We start from the raw sequence: 24,833 nt of genomic DNA on the forward strand, positions 1-24,833 counted from the left end.
CCACCTACTAACAGTTTTCGGGCCTTGAAGTAGGGATCTTGAGCAGTTTTCGATGTTATGAGAATTCTGGACGTCTTTCAACCATACAATTATATGCTCAAGGCCAACCAACGACTAGGGAGTAGCAAAGCATTAGACTCTTGATAGAGGGTGTCAAAATAAATTTAGCAAAAAGTCCTCTAAGCATAGACCAGATTTACCTAAGCATTCTAATCACTTAGGGCCAATGATCCAGAGTTTGCTTTTCTCCCTCAGGGTGTCGATGGATACAATCTGTTGGTTGCCCTACGAGGCATATGTCTCAGCCACAGCATCCTTCTCGCGGACCAAGAACTCCTTGAAGCTACCCAACCCAATTCCCCAAGTCTTGACCCTCTCAGCATCAACGCATTTCTCACCATCCCTCAGAAAAACCTGCGATCCAATGAAGGGGTTGGTATCCATAGCCTGGGCCACTTGCTCATCGGCGTAGAACTGGGCCTTCATCTCTCGCCCAGTGGCATGAGCCAGACACTGCATCATCTGCACGGCCGTCAACCTCTCACTGACAAGGTCAATTTCTTCCCCATTAAATTTTTCAGGTTCATTTAACGCAGCGAAGGCGAATCTGGCGATGTCTTGCGGGTCGACGAGGTTGAGCTTAGTGTCGGGCTCCAAGGCGGTCAACCAGATGTTATGCTCGAACAAGTCGCTGTAGATACGAGCTTTGGGAGCGAGAAGGTTGGACATGAAGAATCCGGGACGAATGACAGTCCAGTGCTCGAATCCAGCTCGTTTAACAAGCCCTTCAATGACATTCTTGACAAAAAGGGTCTTGAAGATCAAGTGACTCGGGGGGAGAAGCGTGCGCCTCTCAGGAGCATCGGCGCTAATAGAGCTCGAGTACACAATATCCTCAACGCCCGCCTTCTGAGCCAGTGCGATGATCCTTTGGGCCCAGATGCGCTCATCATCGAGATTGCTATAGTTGGGTCCAAGAGCGAGGAATAATTTGTTGCAGCCTGTCAAGCCGGCAGTGAGTGCTTCTTCATCGTCCCAATCGCCAGGGTTCAAGACGACGCCGATCTTAGCGAGGGCTTGGGCTTGGGGAGACTCGGTGTTTCGCACTGTAGCGCGGACGGACCAGTTTGATTGGCGGAGGAGGCGACATACTGCTGAGCCTTGGGTGCCTGTAGCGGCGACGACATAGACTGTTGGGAGAGACATGGTGTAAACTGAATGTTTAATAGAGTTTGATGAGATGTAATTGCTATAAATTCAAGGCGGTTGGACTCTTTTATACAGTATCTTGATGCTGTAAACTCCAGGTCTTCATCCACTTCGTGCTATTCCGTCGTTTTGTGGGGCATGTCAGCGGAGTTCCGCTGCTCTTCAGATCCCTCAGCGCACTTCCACCATCTTCCCTCTTCGTAAACCGCCAGCATCCAGCATCCATGGAGCGCAACGACCCGCCAGCGCGTCGGAAGTCCTGTCAAGCCTGCAAGAAAGCGCGACGGAGATGCGATCTTGCGCGTCCGACGTGTCAGCGTTGCGCTCAGCGGAACATCCACTGCCATTATCCGTATGCACCTCCACTGCGCGAGAGCGCCAGCTGCATACAGCCCGTGATCCCAGTCTCTGAGATTGACGCTTCACTTATGCCGTCGTGCCTTGGAATGCTTGACTCGATTTTTGAACCGACGGTCGATTTTACAGACCAGCTGTTTCAAGGTTCGTTGGATTGCGATACTTCCAATTGGTCTACGCCAGGGCTTTCAACCGCGGCTCAAAATGCCTTGAATCGGTCCCAGCTTGTGACTATTCCCCAGGTCACTAGAGCGATTACATCCCGACTCCAGTTTGCTATGGACGCAATATTGAAGGGCCCATCACAGATGATTTCGGAGAATCAGACCCCTTGGTGTCATTCACATCTGTACGATGATGGAATGCCAAAGTCTATGCAACGTGAGCTCATCCCATGTACTAATAGTTCAAGCATAACACTTCAGAACAGATGCCGTATCTTCTGCGGCACTCCATGCAGCAAAGAATCATCTCAACGCCAGAGTCATCCGCGACAATGTGGAAAGCCGGGCACAGGAACTCCTCGCCAGCGATCCACCAACTACCTCAATGGAAACTCTAGCATACGCACATGCGCTCTTTATATATCAAATCCTTCGTTTACTTGACAACGACACCCGATCGTACGCCATCTACGAAGCCACGATGCCTCATCTCGAAGAAGCATCCAACGCGCTCATTCCTCACATCGCCATCGACGAAGAAGCAAGCCAATCTTCAGATCTCATACCTCTCTTTCCCGCCGCAGCAGGACAAGCCTTCTGGACAAATTGGATCTTCCAAGAATCAGCCAAAAGAACCCTCGGCATGATAAACTTCTTCATGCTGACGTATTACTTCATGAAAGGAGAGTCAGGAAACAGATGCTGCCAGAATAAAAACATCGCTGTGAATCGGTCTGTCACAATGTCTGCGCATTTATGGAATGCTCAAGATGCTGTTGATTTTGCACTCGCATGGCGAGATAAAAAGCACTTTACTATAAATGTCAGCGCGTAAGTCAATTTTAACTTGTATTTTTTATGTCTTCAGCTGACGAGTGATAGACCGAATTTCCTGGAGACAATACTTCAGGATGCCCAAAAGGATGACATTGATGTGTTTGGGAAGATATGTCTGACGTCTTTGATGGGACTTACTGAGGCAAAAGGCTGGTTAGCTATGAAAGGAATTACTTTATAGTTATTCTGAAATATACTGCGAATAACATAAGCGAGCAGTAGTATGGTGTTGGAACTCCCAAAGCCTTACGAGTTACGTCGCCATTTTCTTCGCTAATCGGCCACTTGCTTGGCAAGCTTCACTCCCTAACGATCCTTCCAGACTGGCGCCGACGGGATGCTGTGTGAACCATGGGAAGAATGAGGGTTTAGAAGACATATTGAGTTGATATCCAATGACACAAAGTCTATAATAAGAATACTTATAACTCACCTGAATTTTGTGCAAATATATTACATCAATGATAGTGGCAGGTATAGGGTACCGATAAGTGATCGTCGCCTTTATGAAAGACAGATAGCACGGGATCCTGAGTCCTATTTATAAACGGCGACACTGAGGCAGAGCTAGTGTGGCTGAGAAACAAAACTCAAGTCAAAGGACGCGATGTTATTTTAATTCCACGACATCATGTTTCGTTATCTTATGTCGTTTTGATAAGCTTTTTATCATCTGGAGCCCTCAAAGACCCTGGCCTCGGGTTCTGATATAAACACACCTTGCTAAAATTGATTAGTTTAAAGATTTATTAAATCTACCTGCGTCTTTTTGTTCTTTAGGATAAGTATTCTAAACATCTTAACCACCCCCGGCCTGGAAAGTCGGCAAAAGTCCCTTAAGTAAGCTGCTAACAGACCAACAAGTGGGCCAGGTCGGCCGACTTTATAGCAGGCTTGATAGGGCCGTCAGCCGCAAGTATCACGATGGTCTTTGAAATTAAGCGAAAATGCAAGCTTAGGAACAAGCTTCTGCCAAGCGTCAATGTCGGATCCTTACCGCCCCTGGTAGTCGAGACCTTTTAGAAGTATATCCCCTGCCAAGAGATGCTGGATTGAGCGGCTCTCAATAGGCGGGACCCTGAAGAAATGGGATGATATTTGTTCTAGTGCGCCCCTAAACGAGTTGTTTGTGAGAAGTAGGAAGGTTGAATGTTGGACCTCACGGAATGCTCAGCCCTGCACGTTACATGCAATTGCAACGTAATGAGATTGACTTGGACAACGGCGGTCAACCTCGAGGACGTGTGCAAATACATGATCTCTGTTCTCACTAATTTATCTCTTGACCTCGGATAAACGATAGCGCATCTGGAGCTTGAGGAGTTTAGAGGAGTAAAAATGATCTATGAAGGATTATGAGACCTTTACCTAGCAGAGCTGAGAGCGAGTACAAGACCAACGAAGCATCCATAAGCCCTAGCCGAGTGTCCATCTTAAATTTACTGCCATTCCTTATCCAAAACAACCAGATTCTGATATCCCTTCTTGACAATCTCAGTATCAATAACCATGACAGCGATGAAAGTGGTGTCCTCAGTTTCACTGGGATTGTCGCTGACGGTGTGATGACATCCAGGAAGCTCGTTGAAGCTCTCACCGGCGCTGTAAACCTTGGGCGGGTTACCGTTCATGCCGCTGAGCAGTTGACCCTTGATTACAGTGGCGGCGACAGTGGCACCAGAATGAGTATGCGGAGGTGTCCATCCGAGAGGGCCGTAGTGGACTTCGAGGCCAACGATGGACTTGCCGGGTGCGTTGGTGAGCTCGTAGTCATAGAGGATCTTGACATTTTCACGGGGGCGATTGCTGATGCGCATTAGACAGATCTTGGATGAGGGAATGGCTCAACGTACCGCTTGTTCTCGACATTGTGGGCCATTCTGGTGAAGTAGATATTAGACGAGTCTTGCGTTGTTATGCAGAGGACACAGAAGTAAGAGATGATAAGAGATGAAGAATATGGAAGATACTGTTCTTTAACGAAATGAACTACTTATACTGATGGAAATAGTGTATTTTCTCAACAAAGAATGATTATCCTACGTGTCGGTTTCCCGATTTTCGGATGGGGATGGATAAGCCATGCAATGGTCAACTGCGGACCCGCCCGGGTATCCGGGTATTCGTTTCTATCCCCGGATCCCGGGCCCAATTGCCTGACGCGAATATCAGCATATAAAACAGTTCTTTCTTGGCAGAAAAAAGTGTTAAAAATAAGAACAAATATTAGCAATATCATCCACCATTCTACATTGCACTGTATACACCAGGAAACAATTCCCCAACTTCAAGATGAAAGCTGTCCAGATCCTCGGAGACATGTCTTCTCCCAAACTCACAACCAACTTCTCTATGAATAAACCCGAACCAGCCAAGTCCGAGATTCTGGTTCTTGTTCACGCCGCTGGAGTCACTGGCGATGAAATCATGTGGCCAGAGACTTACCGACGTCCAACCCGTATTCCAGGCCACGACATTTCCGGCGTCATCACCGCTTTTGGCCCCGACTATTCTGGCCCCCTAAAAATTGGCCAAGAAGTTTTTGCTTTTCTGTCAGCGCACACAGGTGAAGGGCAAGCAGATTACGCTGTCTGTGCTCCTGAAGAGGTTGCTCTGAAGCCAGCGTCGCTTTCCCATGGTGAGGCTGCTGCACTGCCGATTCCGGCCCTGACAGCGTGGGAGGTTCTAGACTATGTCGACGTTCACGCTGGAACGAGAGTTCTTGTGACGGGGGCGTCGGGCGCAGTTGGACAGCAGTTTCTACAGCTTGTTAAGCACTTGACGGGTGCATATGTGATTGCGCTGGCATCCGAGATGAACGCGCATTTGCTGGGTGGTGTACCTGATGAAATCGTCGACTACAAAACTCGGGACTGGGAGAAGCTAGTGAAGGACATTGATGTTGTCTTTGACACAGTAGGCAATGATGTTTTGGCCAAGACGTGGGAAACTGTCAAATCTGATGGTATGATCATTACGATTGGCGATCCTGCGCCTTCATGGGCTTTTAGCGGTGATGAACCCTCCGAGTCCTTGTCCCTACCAGGCGTTAAGTACAAGTACTTCATTGTATCGCCGAATGCGGAGCGTCTGGGACAGGTGTCGAAGTTGTACGATGATGGAGTGTTGAAGCCACTAGCCGTGAAGACGTTTCCCTTTGAGCAGGCTGTTGAAGCTTGGGAGGATGCTAGGCAGCGTGGAAAGGGCTACAAGGTCGTCATCGAGTTTTAAAGTGTATCTAGAATGTAATACAGAAGAGACATCCATAAGTAGAGATTGGATAGACTATTGGGTGTTCAGCTTGTACTTCCCGCCATCCAGCTAGAATCCAGCTCGGTACCCATATTAATCCATCCACAAATATCCTCAAAAGACCCCAGGCTCGCAAAGATATTATCATCCTGGTCCATAGTCGGAAGAGACTCCATACTCCCCTCTCCCTCACTCTGCGTCAAACTTGGAACCTGCGTTGATCCCGGCGTATTCCCCGCATCCGCACTACTTCCCCCAAGGCCCAGAACATGACGAGCTATAGTCTGTATTTCTTTCACATTCCTCGCTGTTCTTGGCCAAACCTCACCCACAGCTTTGAGACATCCTATAGTCAAGCGGATTTGATCTCGCGCTATTGCCAATGCTTGGTCTTTGAGCAGATATGTACATGCTGAGAGGAGGGCGAGTGTTCCTTCGCTGACCATGCATGTTGTGAAAGGGGTGTGGTGGAATGGGCGGACGGGTAATGCTAAGAGTTGGATTTGCGCGTTGACGGATTTGAGAATTCTAGTTGTGTGTACGTTGATGAGATCTGGCTTTGGCGTATCTGCTGGTGGTTCTCGAGCGCAACTGGATACTTTTTCAACAGGGTTGAATCTCAGATCTGATAACGGTCTGTGTATGCCAATAGTCGCACTAAACAGTTAGCTCAACTCTTGTTCTGTGATCAAAGGACATACACATGGATAAGTAAGTGAGCTTGAAACATTAGCTCATCAATGGTTCCATCTGTCTTCAGGACAGGCTTTTTATCCTTGGGCAGGAGTAAAAGCCAAGCGTCGAATGCCGAGTCTGCGGATTGTATGATGGCTTCTGAATGTTCTCTGGTCGCTCGTTTTGGTGACATGCAGATGACTTGTGCTGCGCAGCGGACTGCACCGATGAGATAGGCGAAGGACGAAAAGACCACGTCTTCGCTATCGAATTCGCGAGAATCGAAGTCCTGTAAAGTCTTTGGTGCAGGTATAGTCTATCGATCGCGTCAGTCTCTTTCTTCAACATCGTATAGGTACTTACACCTGACTCATAATCTGTCTCTTCACAAGGAAGTTCCGCAGTGGGTTCAACATGTAGCGTCTTGAAGTTCATCGTCCCCAGTGTTCCAGCGTAGGAAGCATCAACGATAAATAGCATCCACCACGTTCGTCTCCAGCATTCAGCCATGACCGGGTCTCCAAAGCCCCATGTAGCAGCGAACTCCTGCTTATGCATTTCCAACTTGACGGCAACATCGATAGCAGCATCCATCTGCTCTTTTGCTTCAGTTTTGTAGGTGTACCAGAACAAAGCGATCGAGTAGAGCAGACGAGCTTGGACCTGCACTGCATCTGATAGTTTGAGCTGGGATATTTGAGCCTCGGCGGCGCTGCTTAGTGGTTCTGACCATTTGTGGGTATCGTAGATATGCCCTATCAGTCGCATGGAAGCTAGGAGGGGACTGAAGTTGAAAGCTGACACCTGGGAAAGTTGAACTAAGTGTTTGTAGGGGGGAGCGAAAGGATGCAAGTGGTGAAAGTTGGTATAGTAAGACTTTACCAGAGCATCGTCATTGAGACTGCCCTGGCTGAATAGTGGTGTTTCGCGGTCCTCTGGTACAGGCGTTAGAACGGGTAAGCTAGGTTGTTGAAAAACATCCATGCAATCCGCCCCAGTCACAGCTTCATCCCCCAAAGTGATACCCTCGTCAGCTACCGCCACAGAAATCTCCGACACAACATTATCCAATTGCGCATCAGCCTTATTAGCCAGCCGTCTCCGCCTCTCGGTCAAAGCCGCTCTATCAAGACCACCACGTCTCGAAGCAGTATACTGGCATGCCTTGTCGTAGGCTGTGCACCGACTGCATCGCGGCTGTTTAGCATCGCATTTCACATGTTTCGTCCGACACTCGAGACAAGCTAGTGAAGATCGCGTGTTTACACGTGTTGAGACTAGGCGCTCCATGGTGAATGGGTGATTTACGTGGAAGAGAAGAATAGCTGATGCTTGTCAAATGGGAGTCATACCAAAGTGGGGTCACGGGTATCCGGGCTTCCGGGAATAGAGTGGGTATACGGCATGTCTACAGGGTGAGGAAATACTTTGTTTTCGGTAAAGACTGTGTAATTGTTCAAAACGATGTGCTAGGCTACTAATACAATCAACTCTTCATATCCTCCTATTTCTAGTTAGTACGGTACTTCTTAAGGATATGCCTGCTCCAGGTTCTCAAAGATTCGGCGCCCAAACTGATCCATCAACTTGAGACGATGAATTTTGTCCCCCATAAAGCCCGCGCTACCAGGCTCATGCAGATGCCAATCAAGAACCTTATACCCTCTCTGCTCAAGGGCACCAAAGTCCGGCTGCAGATAACCAAAGATCCGACAAGGCAAAGCGGTAATCTTCTCCGATTTAACTTCGCCCTGATCAAACATGACGCCACTGTAGCCACTATCTCCGCTAGCAACGAAGTCAGCGTGGATAGCGGTAACCTGGATATCGATGTCCCACTTCCCTCTACTTCGCGAAATGCTTTCCTCGACTAGCCGCCAGTGCTCACAGCGCTGTTTGATCGGACAGGCGCCGGCTTTTGGGTGGCGCAGAGTGAAATGCCGGGCGGGGTATTTCTGTCCAGAGAAGAAAACAGTGCGTATAAAGTTCTTGGAAAATGCCTTGTCGCCTGCGGGCAGTCCTGCAACTGGATCGAATCGAAAGTCTAGTTCGGTGCTCAAAGCTTCGTCTTCGTTAGGGTCAATCAAGAGATAAGCCTTGCTCGGGAGAGGGGCTGGCTGTTCAGCCGCTTGGGTGTAATGCCGTGCGTCTTGAGGATGAGCTGCTAGCCAATCTGGTGACTGAGTGATGTCGTCCAGCTCTTGAGTTAAAGCAACAACAACTTCCTGGGCCAGAGCAACTCGATCCTCAGCTTGGGCCAAGCGCTTCCGAATGGCGGCCACGCGATTAGTTAGATAATCCATTGTGTTGATGCGAGGTCTGGTAGAGTCAAATTGGTTCATTGCTGGTAGAGTCGGCGGTATCTGTAGACTCTGAAATGCTTCCTCTTTGTCTCTGCCTTTGCAAGAGTTTGCAAAATTCTGAGGGCAGTTGCGACTACTGTTTGGGTATGCTGCTTCGTAGGAGTTTGTCTTCCACGGTTAGATAGATATAGCCTTTTCTGATGATGTGAAAGAGCTGAAGATGCCAGGAAGATGCACGGGGCTGATCCAAAGCTCAGGCCAAAAAAAAGCAGTTCTTCGTGCCAGTGGCAAATTGGTCTTTCACCAGGGCCCCATGTTCATCAGCAGTGTACCTCGAACAAAAGACTTGGGAGGTGCAGCGCAGTGTAGACTATTGTCCACTGTCATGCTTCACATGTTGGACTTGCGTTCATATGGCATGCTGAGGCGAACATGCTTGTAAAGCGGTTGATGATGAGCACGTCACAAGCAGGAGCCCGGTATGGCTATTGAGTAAAGGTTTCCATGTGTGTGTTGTTACTGTTGTCGTTGCCGTTGCCGTTGTTCGTTCGTTCAGTTCCCTGAACTCCATTCGTAGAGATTGCGTGGGAAACTAAGAGACTACTTGGTAGCCGTCTCTGTGGCAAACATTTACGTACTCAACGATATTTCTTCCAGGGAACATTCGGTTCCGGTGCAGGAGGATTTCCACCTCTCTCGCTACTGTCATCGGAACAAGAGCCGTCAGACTCTTCACCAAGGCTATCTGCAATGGAGCCATTTTGCGAGTCATGATCATGGCGGAATGGTGCCAGACCCTGGTCACAACTGCCTTTCCGGTCCTTTGGTGGCTCAGCTGTGGAATTAAGCTGTGCGTCGGTCACAGACATCAGGCCATTCCTAATTTGGCGGCGAATCCTCTTGGGGACTGGGGCATCGGTTTCGCTGCTGGCGGACCTCTTGAGGCTCAAGGGCTGCGCTCTCGGAGAAATATCATGACTAATTGTGCTTGGTGATGATTGCTCGCTGGAAGAAGAGCATGAAGTCGGAGATGGAGGTGGAGTGTCGGAAAGTCTTGTCGCAAAACTCTCATCCCTATCGAGCGGCCCAAGGTCTTCGGATGAGGAAGAGACCTGAGAGTCGATGCTCAGCCTTTCTTCCTCAGAACTTTCCCTCTCAGGTTGAGACATCCCAGGCTCTGTTTGGGGAGTATCTGGCTCTGAGGTGGTATGTACCGGCCGCGAAAAGGGAGACACAGGGCGCTCAATCTCACGCGTACCTATCGAAACGTGAGCGAAATTGAGATAATCGGGGATGAAACATACCATTATAAGCATCCTCCCAAGACCAGTGCAAGAGGTTGAGAAATACCTCGACGTCGAAATCGTCAGTGATAACGTCGTCACTCATGGCTAGAGTTTCTTGTCTGTGGTAAGTTGATGAAAGTTTTGTTGTTCTGATGGATATCCCTTGACATTAGAGAGCATGCCTTGAGAAGATGAAAGAGCTAGTCGTGTTCGTTAAATATGTGCTTCTTGAAATGAACAAACTTTTAAACGCAGACTTTATGTCTTAGTGCTTCGTTTGATAGGGTAAGAAAATAATCATAAAGAAGCTTTATTATTGAGCACTTTTTGTAAAGTTTGACAGTGTTATTATCGTGATACTTTTCATTTTGGAAGTTTGGTACATGTTGCCTAAAGTCTAACTGAATGACTGTGTATACCCCCAAGATCTCACGCTTTTCGCATAGCCAAGTGTAAAAAGCATTCAATGTCTAGAGATTCAATGGTAAGGTTTATGGTGTTAAAACTAAAGTTCATCCCTGTAGTCGTGTCGCGGATTTCCCAGTGAGAGACGGTAGAACTGAACAAGTCGGAGTGACTTCCATATCATTCGTACTATAGCAGATTCGCCTACAGATAACAGGTTAGTGAGATAATAAACGCAAAACGCTGTTGGTTCGGTCACGGTCATAACGGAAACGATGTCCGACCTTGTTTCAAAGAGGGGCTCCGTTATGTGCACGGTCTTGTTGGTTGCCTTCGGTGATCTCCATTCTTGGAGATTACACGACCAACAAACCACTCACCGTCGGGTTGTGGATCATTTATAACCAGCGCGAGTCCCCAATCCGTTGATCTCAAATTTTTTCTCAAATCACGCAAAATGGCTTCGTCAACATCAGACATCCCGTGCATTCTGCCACGGCTTCCCCAAGAACTAACCAATGCCATTTCTCGGTACCTTGAAGGAAGCGACATCAAGGCCCTGCGTGAAACATGCTCAGCAATGGCCAGGGCCGTACCACTCCGTGTCGACCGTGTATTCATATCCGCAAATTCCCTCAATATCCAAGTTTTTAAAGCGATCGCAGACCACGACACTTATCGCCACCAAGTTTATGAGATCATCTGGGATGACGCTCGTTTGTCTACTGGGCCGGAGCTCTGGGAATCCAGGGTAGAATTGGACGGGAACAATTGGGGGCTAGATATGGCTGTAACTGAGAATGGATGTCCGAGGTGGTTTCAGAAATATTCCAGTACATCAGATGTTGAATCGTACTACAACTACAACACGCCCGTTGCTGACAATCATATGGGACTCGCAGAGTGCTGGGGCTATTACAAGCCGTTGTTGGAAGACCAGAAGGAGGTTTTGGCAAGCAATGCCGATATTGAAGCCTTCAAGTATGGTCTGCAGCGTTTCACGAGCTTAACAAGGATCACCATCACACCGGCGACTCACGGGAGGCTTGGGCAACCACTATACGGAACTCCTATGATCAGGTCGTTTCCTCCCGGATTCGACTACCCAATCCCAAAGCAATGGCCTACCGTCCCAATGGATGATCGCAGCGATTGGTATGATCCCGGAGAATGGCATGACGAGCTTCCATGGCAATCTGAGGAGGGCGATGCCCCGTATCAGTGGTTTTACGGTCCCCACTGTACCAATGAGAAATACAAGGAGAAGTGGCGAGGCTACCAGCTCGTCAGCCGAGCCTTGTTAGAGTGTGAGAATCAGGTCACAGAGCTCAAGATTGGAGGCCATGAGATGAGCTCTGGGTTGAATTGTCGCATCTTTGATCAATCCTGCACCGAATACGACCATTTCTACACTCTACTGAGCCGCCCTGGGTTCCGATATCTTGATCTCGATCTATTCACGAGCATGATCGAGCAGGATGATTGGATAACATATGAGAGACGACTGCTCAGAGATGCTTTAGCTCGCGCTAAAGGAATGGAACATATATCTATACGCGCTTCCACCCAGATTGAAAACGGAGAATGTCTACAGCTCGATCCAGAAGACCTCGAAAGGCCTCTGTTTCCCCTACGGGCAGTATTTCCTATCGACCACTGGCCGCGACTTAAACACTTCGGTATCTCAAACTTCCTGGTAGAGCTAGATGACTTGGTCGACGTTCTGTCCTGTTTGCCATCTACATTGCGCTGCGTCGAGCTAATCAACTTGGCATTTCGAAATCTGGATCACGATTACGTCGACCTCATTCACGAGATGCGTGATAAGCTTGACTGGCGTTCACGGCCCGTGGAAGAGAGACCGAAGGTGCATATGATCTGTTGTGAGGAAGACAACGATGAGTTCATTGAGGTAGATGGTGCGGTATTTCATATCTGTACGGAGGTGGTGAGAACCTATTTGAACTTGAGTCGAGGTGCGTAGCTATACGATGAGGGGGTGTTCGGAGAGATCCGTTGGATCCGGATTGCTGAAGTCCGTTCTTAACTACATTTTATTGACAATCTTCTGTACTTTATCAAGGCCTCTAGACTCAGTTGGGAGCTCAGCAACTGTGGGTTTGATGGCTATATAATAAATGTACTATGTAGAAGTTCCCCAACCTAACCGCATTGCGAACGCTGGCACAGCAGCCATCAGCGCATTCTGCCTTGGTTGAGAAAGCCATGATAGCCGTGACAGCCTCAAACAGCTATGATGCTTCTGTAGTAGTCAAAACTTTCTTCGTCAAAGCCGTAAACAGTCCCATGACCAAGTCTGAGTTCTCTGCGTTTAGGTAAAGGGTCGCATTGCAGTCTTGCTCTCGACTACGGAGTACTGCGACCACAAATGGAAATGCCCGAAAGACTCCGCTCACAACCAACAACTTCAAGCGAGTCATGAGCGGGCCGACTTTGAGTGGATATAAGCAGACCAACAGCATTAATTTTACAGGATGTACTTCGCTCTTCGTTGTTCAACTCAACTTTCAAGTTGTCTCACGTTATCAATGTTGCTATATTCTATTGAGACCATTGGAATCAATCACTTTGGCCGTGGACTCGCGATGATGTCAGTAAGAACGTCTTGAGGCTCTCGTGCGTCAGACCATCAGCAACAAATGTGAATGTCACCAGCAAAAGGAAAGTGGAGTCTGGCACTGCAGTCAAGACCTTGGCTAATTAAACAGTGGCCGATAGTCCCGTGCAAGCGAGCTGTTCCACTGTTCAAAGACTCTTACATGCCATGATCGCTCTAACTTTTGAATCCAACTCTACGGAGTAGTCCATCTCTAAATTGATTATCTACAGTCATTTCACCATGTCTTCAGCCATCACTACTTCCGTGCTCATGCTGGAATACACTGGAGCTGCAAATCTCGTCGCCGAAGTCATTGGCGCAAACCCAACAGCCACGACATTCGTACTGGACTGCGGCAAGCCCAAGCATAAAAAGACCTGGGATGAGAATGAATGTTATATGACCAAGGACACCGTCATCGTCGGCCCATGGGCCGATAAGACACCTGCGCCTGGAGCTGTCACTACTGGTATCTGGAGAGACGGCTACGTCAACGAAGATGAAAAGGAAGGCTACTCGTACTCGATAGAATGCCAGATGGATTATACGATGCCTATTGTCTGTACTACGATCAATCATGCTTCGTTCACCTTCCGAGATGGTCGGGGGGTCACAGCGACGTACACCAAACACGGCGGTACGACGTTTGACGGGTTCTTCTATTTTGGGTATGGATACTTTGGCTGGGCTCCTGTCACTGTCACAGCTGGTCAGTCGTATCTTTTGTCTGCCAAGACTGCTGCTTCCACCGAAGCTACGGCCACAAGCTATGTCTCTGGAACCGGAAAGGCTGAGGAAGCAACGACATCGGTGGCCGAAACTACCAGCACGAATGACGACGGTGTAATTACTGTCACTGGGGAAGCTTTGTCAACAACGACTTCGAGCAATAGTGCAGGCACCAAACGTGCTTTAAGCCTCTGGGCTGCAGTGGGAATTGCGACAACGGTGGTCTTGGTATGAATGAATGCTGTGGTAGGATATTTCTTCATGAATGATTCACGCGAGTGACGTCAAGGATGTTTGGGCAGGTCAAGTAGGCAACGGTAAACATGATAGAAGTAAACCATATTATTAATCATTTTACGAAAAAGCTTTGGAGCTGCCCAGAGGTGGGGTTACATCCCGATTCCCATGTCACATGAGTCTTCTACATTAGCCACTTGAGTTCTTCATTCCTTAATGACGTGGCATACACTATTGCTGGTTGGAATACTTCGCTAAGATCTGTATTGGCATTGGATTTTACAAACAGGTCGGGTTTCAGGCTTACGTTTGTGCAGCTATCCACTCACTCTTTAGGCTGAAGGGTCCCGCCTTATGAATCGGGCATCACTGGCGGCCTAGAGATGCTCGAAGGTGGATGACTTATTAAAAAACAAACTCGAGTCGTTTGATATGTTTACCGATGAGTTGTAAACAGACAAATCAGGATTACGGCCATGCTATTCGTCGAGGGGCCAAGGACATATGATTTGGAATCAACGAAGGACATTCTTCCCAATTAGTCTTGCCTCATTGAGCTGCGCTCCACGTCCATGTGATACACCATCTTTAGCTGCAATGCAACCGCCAACAAAAATATGACCTCCTAGGCGGTCTCCCACTACACGGCCCCTCCCGAAGCTGAAACCGGGTAAATCAAGTCACTGTGGGCCGGAAGTACGAGACTTGTCCGAAGTCCGAACCAAGGATGAATCTATGAGATCAAATATCAAACTCGGTATTCTTCCAACGGCCGAAACCTGTTATAAAAAAGGAGTTACAGTTCACCATTTGTAGTCTATCGTCGGCCACAGATCACATCGCTTTGCCATGTCTGCGATAGTTGACACGGATATTCTGATCGTAGGCGCAGGCCCTTCTGGCGCCGCTCTCGCATCCTTTTTGGGTCAGAATGGTATGTCTTATGGCTTGTCACTATAGACATCAAAGTAAGCTGATGAGAGGATTTTAGGAATGAGAGGTCTCGTCATTTCCAAGGACCCGCATACAGCTTACACGCCTCGAGCTCATGGGTTCAACCCTTTTGCGCTAGGTAAGATCCGTTATGCGTATAAGCCTAAGAAGTCGCTGACATGAATGGAGAGTGTCTTCGGGATGTTAATCTGGAGGATGAGGTGCTTCGGCTGGCCATTCGCGAGCCTTTCATCCTTTCACCACGCTTTGCACAGAGCTTCGTTGGAGAAGAATACGGACGACTCGCTTCATGGGAGGAGAACCCTAAGTCTTTAGTAAGTCAAGCAATCGATTGACTGTAACTTGCTGACAGGATTCGTGATAGGGAAGACGAAAAGAGACAACGCCTTGCGAATACGTGGACTTGTCACAGCGCCACTTGGAGCCTCTTCTTTTGCGCTTTGCATCTCATAACGGCTTCAACATTCGATTTTCAGCTGAGATTGTCAACGTTGAGATCATATCAAGTCAGACAGCCAAACCCGCTTATGTCTGCACAGTCTACGATCATATCATCAAGCAAGAGTTCAAGGTTCGCACAAAGTATCTCTTCGGAGCTGATGGGGCGCGCAGCCAGATAGCGCGTCAATTCGGCTTCAAGTTCCTTACTCAAAGCCCAGGCCCAAAGGCATGCAACGTCTTGTTTCGTGCAGACCTTGCAAGGCACTTGACGAAATCGCGTCTCGGTGGAATACACTGGATCATACAACCCGACCGTACCCTCTTCCCCGGCGTCGTTGCCCATCTTCGAGCTGTTCGGCCTTGGAATGAGTGGGTGCTGGTGGCGTTTGGTCCCCAGGGCGGTGACCCCTTTGAGGGCATGACGGCTCAGAGCCATGAGCTTGTAGATTTGATTCGACAGCTTGTGGGGGATGATTCGCTTGATGTTGAGATCTTGACTCTTGACGCTTGGACTGTGCGCGAACTCGTCGCGGAGACGTACTCCAAATATGACCAAAGCTTGTTCCTACTGGGTGATGCAGCACACAGACATCCTCCAACGTTCGGTCTCGGAAGCAATACGTGCATCCAAGACGCGTATAACCTGGCTTGGAAAGTGGCCTACGTATCAAAACGCTGGGCTGGTCCAGGTCTGTTAGCTTCATACAGTCAAGAGAGACAGCCAGTCGGTGCAGACCTCGTTCGAGAGAGCAACAACCATATACGAAAGAACGCAGAGCTGTTCCGTGTATTTGGAATGATGGCCCCGTCTGCCGAGGGCACGAAGCAAGTGGATCAACTATCGCATGCGACGCCGGAGGGTTCAGCGCGACGGGCCGATCTCTATGCCGCGCTGGAAGACAAGAAACAAGAGTTTGAGAGTCTTGGCTTGGCCCACAATCATTTCTATGTATCCAAGGCAGTGTACCTAGACGATGAGACTGGCCCAAGACCAGTGGTGGAAGGTGACCCGGTCGTGGAGGTTCAGATCAGCACCTATCCCGGCAGCAGATTGCCTCACGCGTGGATTGACAAGCCAAGCCGCCTGAACATGATATCGACGTTGGATTTGGCTGGAAAAGGGTCCTTTTGTTTATTGGTTGGCGTGGATGGTAGTCCTTGGAGAAAGGCGGTTGAGGCCATCACGACTGCCACTGGCATTCCAATCAATGTTTTCGGCATCGGGCCAGGTCAGGAGTACATCGATGTTTATAGGCATTGGTATGAGAAGAAGGGTGTTAGCGATAGTGGATGTGTTCTCGTTCGGCCAGATCGATTTGTCGCGTGGAGGTCTGTTGGCAAGTCTATGGACTGTGAGCAAAAGTTAGAGGAGGTTCTGAGGAGCATTCTGTGCAGGGAGGAGTTATAATTTAGTTTATGAATGGAATTGGATACGTAGAGACTTTGTATCTAGTCGTTGAAATGTACACATAGACAATGCCGGTGTGATATTTTGTCGGGGACAAATACCGTGAATCCATCTTACAAACTCACCTAAGCCACATATAGACATTTGACTTAGAATCCGTTAGTCAATACTGCCATCTCAGATTTATTATACCCCATAACGGCGTTCCCCTTCTCAGACCTCCGACATATCGCGCTTCGGTATTAGCCCGGACTTTCAGTTGTCCGGCAAAGCGGGGCTTTTGAACCAATGATGGCCTCCCTTGTTTCTCAAGTGGTTAAACTCCTTCCATCCTCGACAGCAAGTATCCCAGCCAGTGTTGTCTAAAGATCGGAGCGGAGGGTATTTGCGGCCGATATATGGTCAAGCTTAACGGAGGGTTTACTTGTATATAAACTCGATATGTTACACTTCATGTGAGTACACCAAACACTAAGAACTTCAATTCTCAAGCATGGACTCTCAACTCGGAGGCGGTTACCTGAGCTTAGAAGCAACTGGCCATTTCGTACTACTTCTCTGTATTGTATACTTACTCTGCAATGTAGGTGGTATCCTTTTTTCTGTTGTGCAAGCTTTAACAAACTGTAGGTAACTTTTACTATCTTCTTCAATCCGCTTTCGCGTCTGCCAGGTAAGGCACCCTTCCCTTCATTCAACCCGACCACGCTGACACTGTCTCACAGGCCCATGGATATCTTGCTGGTCAGACATGATTGCGAAGTATCACTGGCTAAAGGGCACACGAGCGCAATACGTCCACGATCTCCATCAGCAATATGGTCCGTTCAAACAACCCCAGACAATCTATCGCTAACTCGTCACAGGCCCAGTGGTGCGAATAGGCCCTCACGAGGTTGACATTTCCGACATGACAGCAGTCAAGGAGATCCATCGCGTCAAAGACGGCTACAAAAAGGCGGCGTTTTACAAGAACCTCGTTCCCAACACAAACAACCTCTTCAACACCCTTGATGTAGAGTTCCACCGTCACCATCGACGCCTACTGTCCTCGCCCCTCTCCGAATCATCGCTCAAGGCTGTGGAGCCAACAGTTGACGCTTATGTCAAGATGGCAATTGATAGTATGAAGCGTGAGATGGATGAGCGCGGAGCAGCTGATGTAGCCAAGTTCTGGCTGTTTATGGCCACGGATATCATCGTCGAACTCAGCTTTGGGGAGTCCTTCGGTATACTGGAACACGGTAAAGTGAGTAGCAACTTGACGTTTCTGTTGTCTTTGCTAACACATATGACTAGAAAAGCCAATACATCAAAGACCTGGAAGGTCTAGCAGCCAAAGGTTCCATTCGATCAACATTCCCAACCCTCATATCCCTCGCGACCAAGCTCCCCCTGCCAGTCTTCAAAGAAACCGTTGCTGCCGCGCAACGCATCAAAGACTACTCCGCCGAGGCCGTTGCACGCTACAAGACAAATTTCACAAATAACCCAGCAGCAGCCAAGCCTATGTTGTTCAGAAAGCTTTTCGAAGCTGGTGAAGATGGTCTATCAGATGAAGAAATTCGTGCTGAGGCGCAGGCGTACATCGTCGCTGGCTCAGACACTACCGCGACGACGTTGACATACCTTATATACTCCGTCTGCAGTTATGTTGATGTTCAACAGAAACTGGTCAAAGAGCTGATGGAGCTACCCGATGACTTTGGTCACAGTGACTTGCGCGATCTTCCGTATCTGAACAACGTTATCGATGAGACGCTTCGTCTCTATGCAGCAGTCCCTGCAGCCTTGCCTCGCGTCGTGCCCAATGGGGGCGCTCACCTTGCAGGCTACTTCATTCCTGGTGATACAGTTGTTTCAACGCAAGCCTGGACCTTACATCGCGATCCGCGGGTATTCCCAGACCCAGAGAAATGGGACCCGTCGCGCTGGGAGAAGGGTAGCAAGATGATGCACGATGCCGTCATGCCATTCGGTGGAGGCTCGAGAGGTACGTGTCTCACCTAAAGTTCATTTCGGGAAGCGCTAATGTTTGTGAAGTCTGTATCGGGAAGCACCTTGCGCGAATGGAGCTTCGCTTGGCCATGGCGAGATTTTTTCGTGCTTTTCCAAAGGCCAAGGTTTCTTCCATTGAGGGCATGTCGGAAGAGGATATGGAGCTGCGCGCGTACTTTCTTTTGTCGCCAAAGGGAGGACGGTGTCTGATTCAGCTGGAATAAAATGATACGGGGTTTCGCATTTCTGAATTCGCGGTGCGACCGCATACGACCGTCTAACTCGGGGGTGGATCGTATGAGCATCACTCAAGAAATCTGGCTGTTGACATCAATGTGGCATCATTGGTACGTCTATGCTGTCTATATGGATTGCTAAAACTACTAGGACTGTAAATGAAAGTATTCTTAAAAGTAGAGCCAAGGAACGACCGTTTTAAAGCGATAATTTAAAGTTGAAGGGAATCAGTTCGTCGGTATACAGGGTATGCTATGTACCTAGCTTGATAGGCAATACTTCTTCTACCGCCGTGGTAGCGCACATGAACATGTACCTCTTAGCATCCCAACACTAGAGCCCGTGCGCCCCAAGCATGGATTCAAAGCTCCTCTCTGTTCGTTACAACTGATCAAGGAATGAAGAAGAAATGCTGCGCCGTCTTTCGCAGCTAGCGATTAATTAGAGACGTACCCACTATAAAGCGAAAATTGCTTTATCGTTTACTTATTTATATGAAGTCCGATCCCTTGATTTTCAGCTTCTGTCATGGAACTTGCCGGCGGGAGTGTAATTAATGTCATTCGTTTATCTGACGGGAACTTCCGCATACAAAACATCCCAGCTGATAATGCAGCAAGTATTGCTTGAGGCTCTGAAAGCTATTGACTGCAGCTTGTTCCGTGGTCCAGTGTTTTTTGCAGCTCTCACTATCGAATTTATTTAAGATGAGTGATACCATTGCTGCAGTTCATTTAAAAGAACAAAAACAATTCCAGAAGTACCGAATTTCGAAATGAGAGCACGTGCCGTGTTGTCAATCGACTTCAGCTCTTTGGTCAGCCCCGTTCATCTTATCAATTCAGAGCCTAGCTCCCCCAATAACTCTTCCCGGGGAAGCCAGAAAACTTCAAAACTTGTCAAAATAAACTCAGCAAAGCATCACCTGAGCTTAGGCTAAATTACCTAAGTATTTTTTATCATTTAGGCTTAACGCTCTAAGTCTTTTTTCCCTCCCCAAGCTTCGCAAGCTTGACCCCATCCACAGCACTAACCCTCTCTTTATTTTTAGTCCGTCTATCCCTCTCCGCTCAGCCGTCCGTCAGAAAGCAATGGTCCACGCGACCGCCGAACTAAAATGTTTCAGGTCCTGTCTCTCCCACATTACGCACTGACAACTCACTCCAGTTGGTTATTTAGCGATTGGCCAAAGCATCTCGCAATCTAGGCCAATCCGCCAAATGATGTTCGTCCTGACTCGCGCGCGACGAAGCGCTAGCTTTGTTTGGGATTCATGCAGGGGTATGTTGTATTGAGCAGTCATGGAAATTGTAAATGTCGAGGAAGAAGAAAGTTTAAATCCACTGGGGACTTAGTTCTACTCCACAGACGTTAAAGGGAGCTAAAACGGTCCCGAGGGCATTAGGCGTTGTTGATGAAGGAACCATTCGCATTATAGCTGTGATACAGAGTGGAATAGATTGAGCGTTCAAAAGCATCAATGCCACTGTCCTGAGACGACGAGAATCTCTCTATAACTAGACAAAAGCAAACCCATCTTCAGCCATCACCGTCAAAAATCAACCCTTAATATCATTTTTGCCCCACAAGCATGTGACCAAAGCTCTCGATACGAGTGTGCCAAGGGCTCATCTGGCAGCTGTATGATATGATTGACACTGCCGTCTGTGCGACACTGCCGTGACCCGTTTGTTTCGTTTCGTTTCCTCCTCTATTTAACTCCCGTTATGTCTCACTAACTTGACCCATTGCAAGCTGTCATTGACTCCCTACCGCCATCATGCATCTGAATTCCCTCCTTGTATCCTCCCTCTTCGCTTCAGCCCTCGCGGCTCCAAGCGCTTCTACAAAGAAAGCTTGTGAAGAGATCTCAAAAGCTATACCGGGTCGTGTCTCACAACCGTTTACCATCAACTACAACAGTCAATCCTCAGGGTATTGGTCTACGGCTTTGCGGGAGATCAAGCCTGCTTGTGTTGTCACTGCCAAGTCGACTGAAGATGTGTCAAAGGCTGTTACGATCTTGAACAAGTATCCTGATGTCAAGTTTGCAGCCAAATCAGGTGGACATGATCCTAACCCTACTCATGCTACTGCTGGTGATGGAGTACTCATCTCGCTGAATGAGATGGTTGGGGCTACTTATGATGCTGATAAGAAGGTGGCGTATGTTAAGCCTGGTGGAGAGTGGAATGATGTTATTTCGCAGCTGAATAAGGAAGGCGTTGCTATCGTCGGAGGTCGTCTCGGTATGTCTTGTGATGGTGCTGGGTGATGCACTACTAACTTAGCTCTAGGACTGGTTGGTGTTGGAGGTCTTCTTACACAAGGTGGCATCTCTTTCTTGAGCGCCCAATACGGCTTGGCTGCTGACGTATGATCTATCATGGAACCAAAATGACTCTAGCTAACGATGTCCAGAACGTTGTCTCTTGGGAAATGGTCAACTGGAACGGCACAATCATCAACGTCGACGCCAAGACCCAGCCCGAGCTTGCCGTCGCACTGAGAGGCAGTGGAAGCCAGTTTGGCATTGTGACTCAATTCACCGTCAAAGCTTACCCCATCGGAAAGGTCTGGGGCGGTATTCGCACCTACGATGAGTCCAAAACAGACGAGCTCTACAAGGCGATGCATGAGTTTATCCCTTACAGCAACGATGATCCCAAGGCTGCTATCATTGTCACCAGTCTCATCCTCACTGGAAGTAGCAGAATTAACCTTTTGTTCTACTTCTATCAGGGCGAGAAGCCTCCCACTACTGGAGCCTTTGCCGACTTATTGAAGATCAAGTCGACGCTTTCTACTACCAAGACACAATCCTATCCTGATCTCGTAAGTCATTCGGTATCAAGGGTTGAAGCAGTGATACTAACTACCCATAGCTCAAGTCTAACGGCGCCGGAGTTTCACTCTTGAACTCACGTATCTCATTCCGAGTAAGCAGCTTCTTTCACATTACTTAGCCTTGACTAACATCCCAGACCGCCACTATCCCCTACTTCCCCAAAGACTCAACCGTATACGCCGAGATAACCGACAAGTTCGTCTCCATCACAAGCAGCTACTTCAAAAACCTCCGCGGTCTCGCCTCCCAATGCTCCGTCGACTTCCAACCCCTCCCCTCCTCAATCGGCAAACACACCGAAGAACGCGGCGGAAACGCCATCGGCTTCACCGCCAACGACCCTGACCGCGTCCTTCTCGAGATCCAGTGCGCGTGGGTCGAGAAGCGCTACGACGATACTGTTCGTCAGTTCTCCAAGGACTTGACGACTTTTATTGAGGATAAGCTTCCGGAGTGGATTGAGAGGAACGGAGGTGATATTGATGAGTATCTTCCGCTTTTTATGAATGATGCTATGTTTGATCAGAATGTCACGGGGACTTATAAGGACTACGCTAAATTTAAGGCGTTGCAGCGGGAGGCTGATCCGGAGGGTGTTTTGAGAGAGAGGATGGGTGGCTTCAAATATTAATCCAGCTTCAGACCTGTAGGGGTCGTTGAATAGTATTATTAATAATGTCTTGTCTGTAAAGGATCGTGATAGTGCTAAGCCTAACGCCTGATAGAGCATGAGCAGCTGTGAACAGGATCAACGACCTTGATTCCTGGCCATGTTCAGATACATCTGAGCCCGTCTCGAGCAAGCCATCAGGCTATCCCACATCCGGTCCATCACATCAATACCTCGTGCAAACCCGTTCAAAAGGTCCGACGCTACGCGTATCTGGGCAGAGGGCTCATCATCAGAACTCGCCCCAGGTTCGAGATGCGCCTCGATAAGCGGTTTTCTGCGACCAATATCTGCGTACAAACCGTCGAGCTTCGTGAAACCCTTCTTGATCCTGTCGGTCTTCTCGAGCATCTGCTGACTCAACGCCGCCATACCTCTTCCGGCGTCAGTATCGGAGCCAGCGATTCGGGAGTTGATTTGCAGAGACTCTCTCATGGTTTCCATATTTGTGACGAAATTGTGCATTCTGTGACGAAAAGCCTCGTATTTGGCGTGTTTGGCCATTGCGGCTACCCATTCCTGGCGATCAGGGTCGGCGGATTGTGAAACTGCGGGTGCTTGATTAGTGCTCATTGCTTTTAGAGTAGTATTCTGGAACTGATGAAACTGAGGAAGTATGGAGCGTAGATGTTTGCATCAGACTAAGTAGTCAAATTCGGAAATTTGTATTGCTTTCTGTGCAGGGCTAGGTTCAGTGTCAAGGCATGCCAGAGTGATGAAGAGCAATGCGGAATAATAGTTAATCACAGTTCCATCAGCTAAGTTCTCATTATAATCACGGTTGGTAATCATAGTTCAATCGCTATTGTCGCTGCGCGGGAGTGATGGTAGTTCTTAGCCATCATTTTCTGTAAGTGATCAATCTTCAACAATCGTCTCTTATCAACGCAGAACTTTCAAGCCTTCCCCGTCACTACCAACTGAATTTCCAGTATAAGACCCACTCAGAAAATCCAAATGACCAGCCTGGAAAAGTTGTTTAGATTTTGCCTTGATACTGGATCTCAGGATTTGAAACCAGTCTACCACGGAAAATGATCTCAGCCCCCGGGAGTTCGTGTGTAACGTGGTTCATATCTGGGTACATTTTGTACTTCGTACCACTACAAGTACCATGGATGTATCGATGTTGTCTCGCACGCCGGCGGGCGCATCATGGAGAAAAGAATGAGTCTTGTGTTACCCAACTGCATCGGCAACTCGTGATTCCGAGCAATCCCAGTCCAGCCACATGTCCTCACCGCCACTGACCAGCCAGCCACGAGAGGCAACGGCATTACTAAGATGGGAAACCCTGGCCGAGCAGTTCAGCTGTGTCTTAGAGCCCCGCCCTGCGAACTTTTTCCTGCGCTCACAACTGCGCTCATATTCCCAGTTCCCGTAGTGTCTCTCTCCTCGGAGGTTTACACACTGTGGTTAGGCTGGTTCTCTGACTGGTGAGCGGACCATCTGCATCGGTCATTCGTCGAGGGCCACATAAAAAGAATTCCCTGAATGCAATCCTAGTTTGATGCGTGTCTGGGTTGATTCGGTGAGGGATGATATTTTGATTGGTAACTAATTACCCGTCCCAAGCCGGCCCGCCCATAAAAAAGGTACTCAATCCAGCGTGACGATATGTGCGACCATTGATCGTGCATCTGAGACATATCTCATCACTTTTCTATATCGATATCTTGCGGAGAAAACGTGACAATGCCACACAAGAGCTGCATACGCAGTGACAGCGCGAAGTACAGTGCCCGGCTAGAAGGCGTGTTACTCGCCAAGAGATGCACAGGACCGAGCTTTTGTAATTTCAAGCGACACAAGTCTCGCTTTCTGTACCAGCCATGAGGTAGTGCTCAGTGCCACGAGGTGGGGGAGTCCACCCAGTGTCTCGTTTCTACAGGATTATGCTTACTTAGCACCGTTGGAGCCAGCTAACTTCCCCCAATGAAGAACAGTCATCCGACCCGATTAGCTTTGGAACTGCGGCCCGTAAACGGCTTCTTGCAGTGGACCACCCATATCTCACTAGTATGACTTGCTCAAAACCTTGGACCATGTTGAAGTTCTCTCCACGATGTGCAGAGACAAGATCGCAGGGTATCGAGATAGCCTACTCGTGTAACCACCAGCCATGAGATCAAAACAGGTTTAGAAGAGGAATTATAAGTAAGGATCTAATGCTCCATTGAGAAAACTTACTCACCAGCTGTCT

General features: G+C 48.5%; 13 protein-coding genes across 13 annotated transcripts; 7 read left to right on the forward strand and 6 right to left on the reverse strand.

The window, feature by feature from the left end:
• Positions 1-285: 285 nt before the first annotated feature.
• Positions 286-1,206, reverse strand: FVEG_13440 (hypothetical protein; the record flags this gene model as incomplete). The annotated part of the gene is made up of 1 exon (XM_018902809.1): positions 286-1,206. The coding sequence occupies one exon, from the start codon at positions 1,204-1,206 to the stop codon at positions 286-288; it is 921 nt and encodes a 306-aa protein (XP_018761632.1).
• Positions 1,207-1,409: 203 nt separating this feature from the next.
• FVEG_17525 (hypothetical protein) lies at positions 1,410-2,965 on the forward strand. The gene is made up of 3 exons (XM_018906772.1): positions 1,410-1,947; positions 1,997-2,561; positions 2,613-2,965. Exons 1-3 carry the CDS (start codon positions 1,434-1,436, stop codon positions 2,746-2,748), a joined length of 1,215 nt encoding a protein of 404 aa, XP_018761633.1. The 5' UTR covers positions 1,410-1,433; the 3' UTR covers positions 2,749-2,965.
• A 1,041-nt stretch (positions 2,966-4,006) lies between these two features.
• On the reverse strand, positions 4,007-4,446 carry FVEG_13441 (hypothetical protein; the record flags this gene model as incomplete). The annotated part of the gene is made up of 2 exons (XM_018902810.1): positions 4,007-4,373; positions 4,421-4,446. 2 exons carry the CDS (start codon positions 4,444-4,446, stop codon positions 4,007-4,009), a joined length of 393 nt encoding a protein of 130 aa, XP_018761634.1.
• Positions 4,447-4,859: 413 nt separating this feature from the next.
• Positions 4,860-5,798, forward strand: FVEG_13442 (hypothetical protein; the record flags this gene model as incomplete). The annotated part of the gene is made up of 1 exon (XM_018902811.1): positions 4,860-5,798. One exon carries the CDS (start codon positions 4,860-4,862, stop codon positions 5,796-5,798), a length of 939 nt encoding a protein of 312 aa, XP_018761635.1.
• FVEG_13443 (hypothetical protein) lies at positions 5,764-7,794 on the reverse strand. The gene is made up of 3 exons (XM_018902812.1): positions 6,858-7,794; positions 6,521-6,810; positions 5,764-6,476 (listed from the first exon to the last, which is right to left on the reverse strand). The coding sequence occupies exons 1-3, from the start codon at positions 7,782-7,784 to the stop codon at positions 5,864-5,866; spliced, it is 1,830 nt and encodes a 609-aa protein (XP_018761636.1). The 5' UTR covers positions 7,785-7,794; the 3' UTR covers positions 5,764-5,863.
• A 229-nt stretch (positions 7,795-8,023) lies between these two features.
• On the reverse strand, positions 8,024-8,797 carry FVEG_13444 (hypothetical protein; the record flags this gene model as incomplete). The annotated part of the gene is made up of 1 exon (XM_018902813.1): positions 8,024-8,797. The coding sequence occupies one exon, from the start codon at positions 8,795-8,797 to the stop codon at positions 8,024-8,026; it is 774 nt and encodes a 257-aa protein (XP_018761637.1).
• Positions 8,798-9,435: 638 nt separating this feature from the next.
• FVEG_13445 (hypothetical protein) lies at positions 9,436-10,186 on the reverse strand (the record flags this gene model as incomplete). The annotated part of the gene is made up of 2 exons (XM_018902814.1): positions 9,436-10,055; positions 10,102-10,186. The coding sequence occupies 2 exons, from the start codon at positions 10,184-10,186 to the stop codon at positions 9,436-9,438; spliced, it is 705 nt and encodes a 234-aa protein (XP_018761638.1).
• A 688-nt stretch (positions 10,187-10,874) lies between these two features.
• On the forward strand, positions 10,875-12,787 carry FVEG_13446 (hypothetical protein). Its single transcript, XM_018902815.1, has one exon. It carries the CDS (start codon positions 10,946-10,948, stop codon positions 12,470-12,472), a length of 1,527 nt encoding a protein of 508 aa, XP_018761639.1. The 5' UTR covers positions 10,875-10,945; the 3' UTR covers positions 12,473-12,787.
• Positions 12,788-13,246: 459 nt separating this feature from the next.
• Positions 13,247-14,218, forward strand: FVEG_13447 (hypothetical protein). Its single transcript, XM_018902816.1, has one exon. It carries the CDS (start codon positions 13,349-13,351, stop codon positions 14,069-14,071), a length of 723 nt encoding a protein of 240 aa, XP_018761640.1. The 5' UTR covers positions 13,247-13,348; the 3' UTR covers positions 14,072-14,218.
• Positions 14,219-14,923: 705 nt separating this feature from the next.
• FVEG_13448 (hypothetical protein) lies at positions 14,924-16,877 on the forward strand (the record flags this gene model as incomplete). Its single annotated transcript, XM_018902817.1, has 4 exons — positions 14,924-15,008; positions 15,066-15,146; positions 15,197-15,342; positions 15,393-16,877. 4 exons carry the CDS (start codon positions 14,924-14,926, stop codon positions 16,875-16,877), a joined length of 1,797 nt encoding a protein of 598 aa, XP_018761641.1.
• A 493-nt stretch (positions 16,878-17,370) lies between these two features.
• On the forward strand, positions 17,371-19,099 carry FVEG_13449 (hypothetical protein; the record flags this gene model as incomplete). The annotated part of the gene is made up of 6 exons (XM_018902818.1): positions 17,371-17,460; positions 17,508-17,550; positions 17,603-17,698; positions 17,744-18,126; positions 18,177-18,870; positions 18,921-19,099. 6 exons carry the CDS (start codon positions 17,371-17,373, stop codon positions 19,097-19,099), a joined length of 1,485 nt encoding a protein of 494 aa, XP_018761642.1.
• A 1,793-nt stretch (positions 19,100-20,892) lies between these two features.
• On the forward strand, positions 20,893-22,597 carry FVEG_13450 (hypothetical protein; the record flags this gene model as incomplete). Its single annotated transcript, XM_018902819.1, has 5 exons — positions 20,893-21,361; positions 21,410-21,486; positions 21,534-21,947; positions 21,998-22,051; positions 22,097-22,597. 5 exons carry the CDS (start codon positions 20,893-20,895, stop codon positions 22,589-22,591), a joined length of 1,509 nt encoding a protein of 502 aa, XP_018761643.1. The 3' UTR covers positions 22,592-22,597.
• A 111-nt stretch (positions 22,598-22,708) lies between these two features.
• On the reverse strand, positions 22,709-23,203 carry FVEG_13451 (hypothetical protein; the record flags this gene model as incomplete). Its single annotated transcript, XM_018902820.1, has 1 exon — positions 22,709-23,203. One exon carries the CDS (start codon positions 23,201-23,203, stop codon positions 22,709-22,711), a length of 495 nt encoding a protein of 164 aa, XP_018761644.1.
• Positions 23,204-24,833: the final 1,630 nt, after the last annotated feature.

Source organism: Fusarium verticillioides, chromosome 8, assembly GCF_000149555.1.
Source record: "Fusarium verticillioides 7600 chromosome 8, whole genome shotgun sequence".
In the NCBI taxonomy this organism is placed as follows: domain Eukaryota; kingdom Fungi; phylum Ascomycota; class Sordariomycetes; order Hypocreales; family Nectriaceae; genus Fusarium; species Fusarium verticillioides.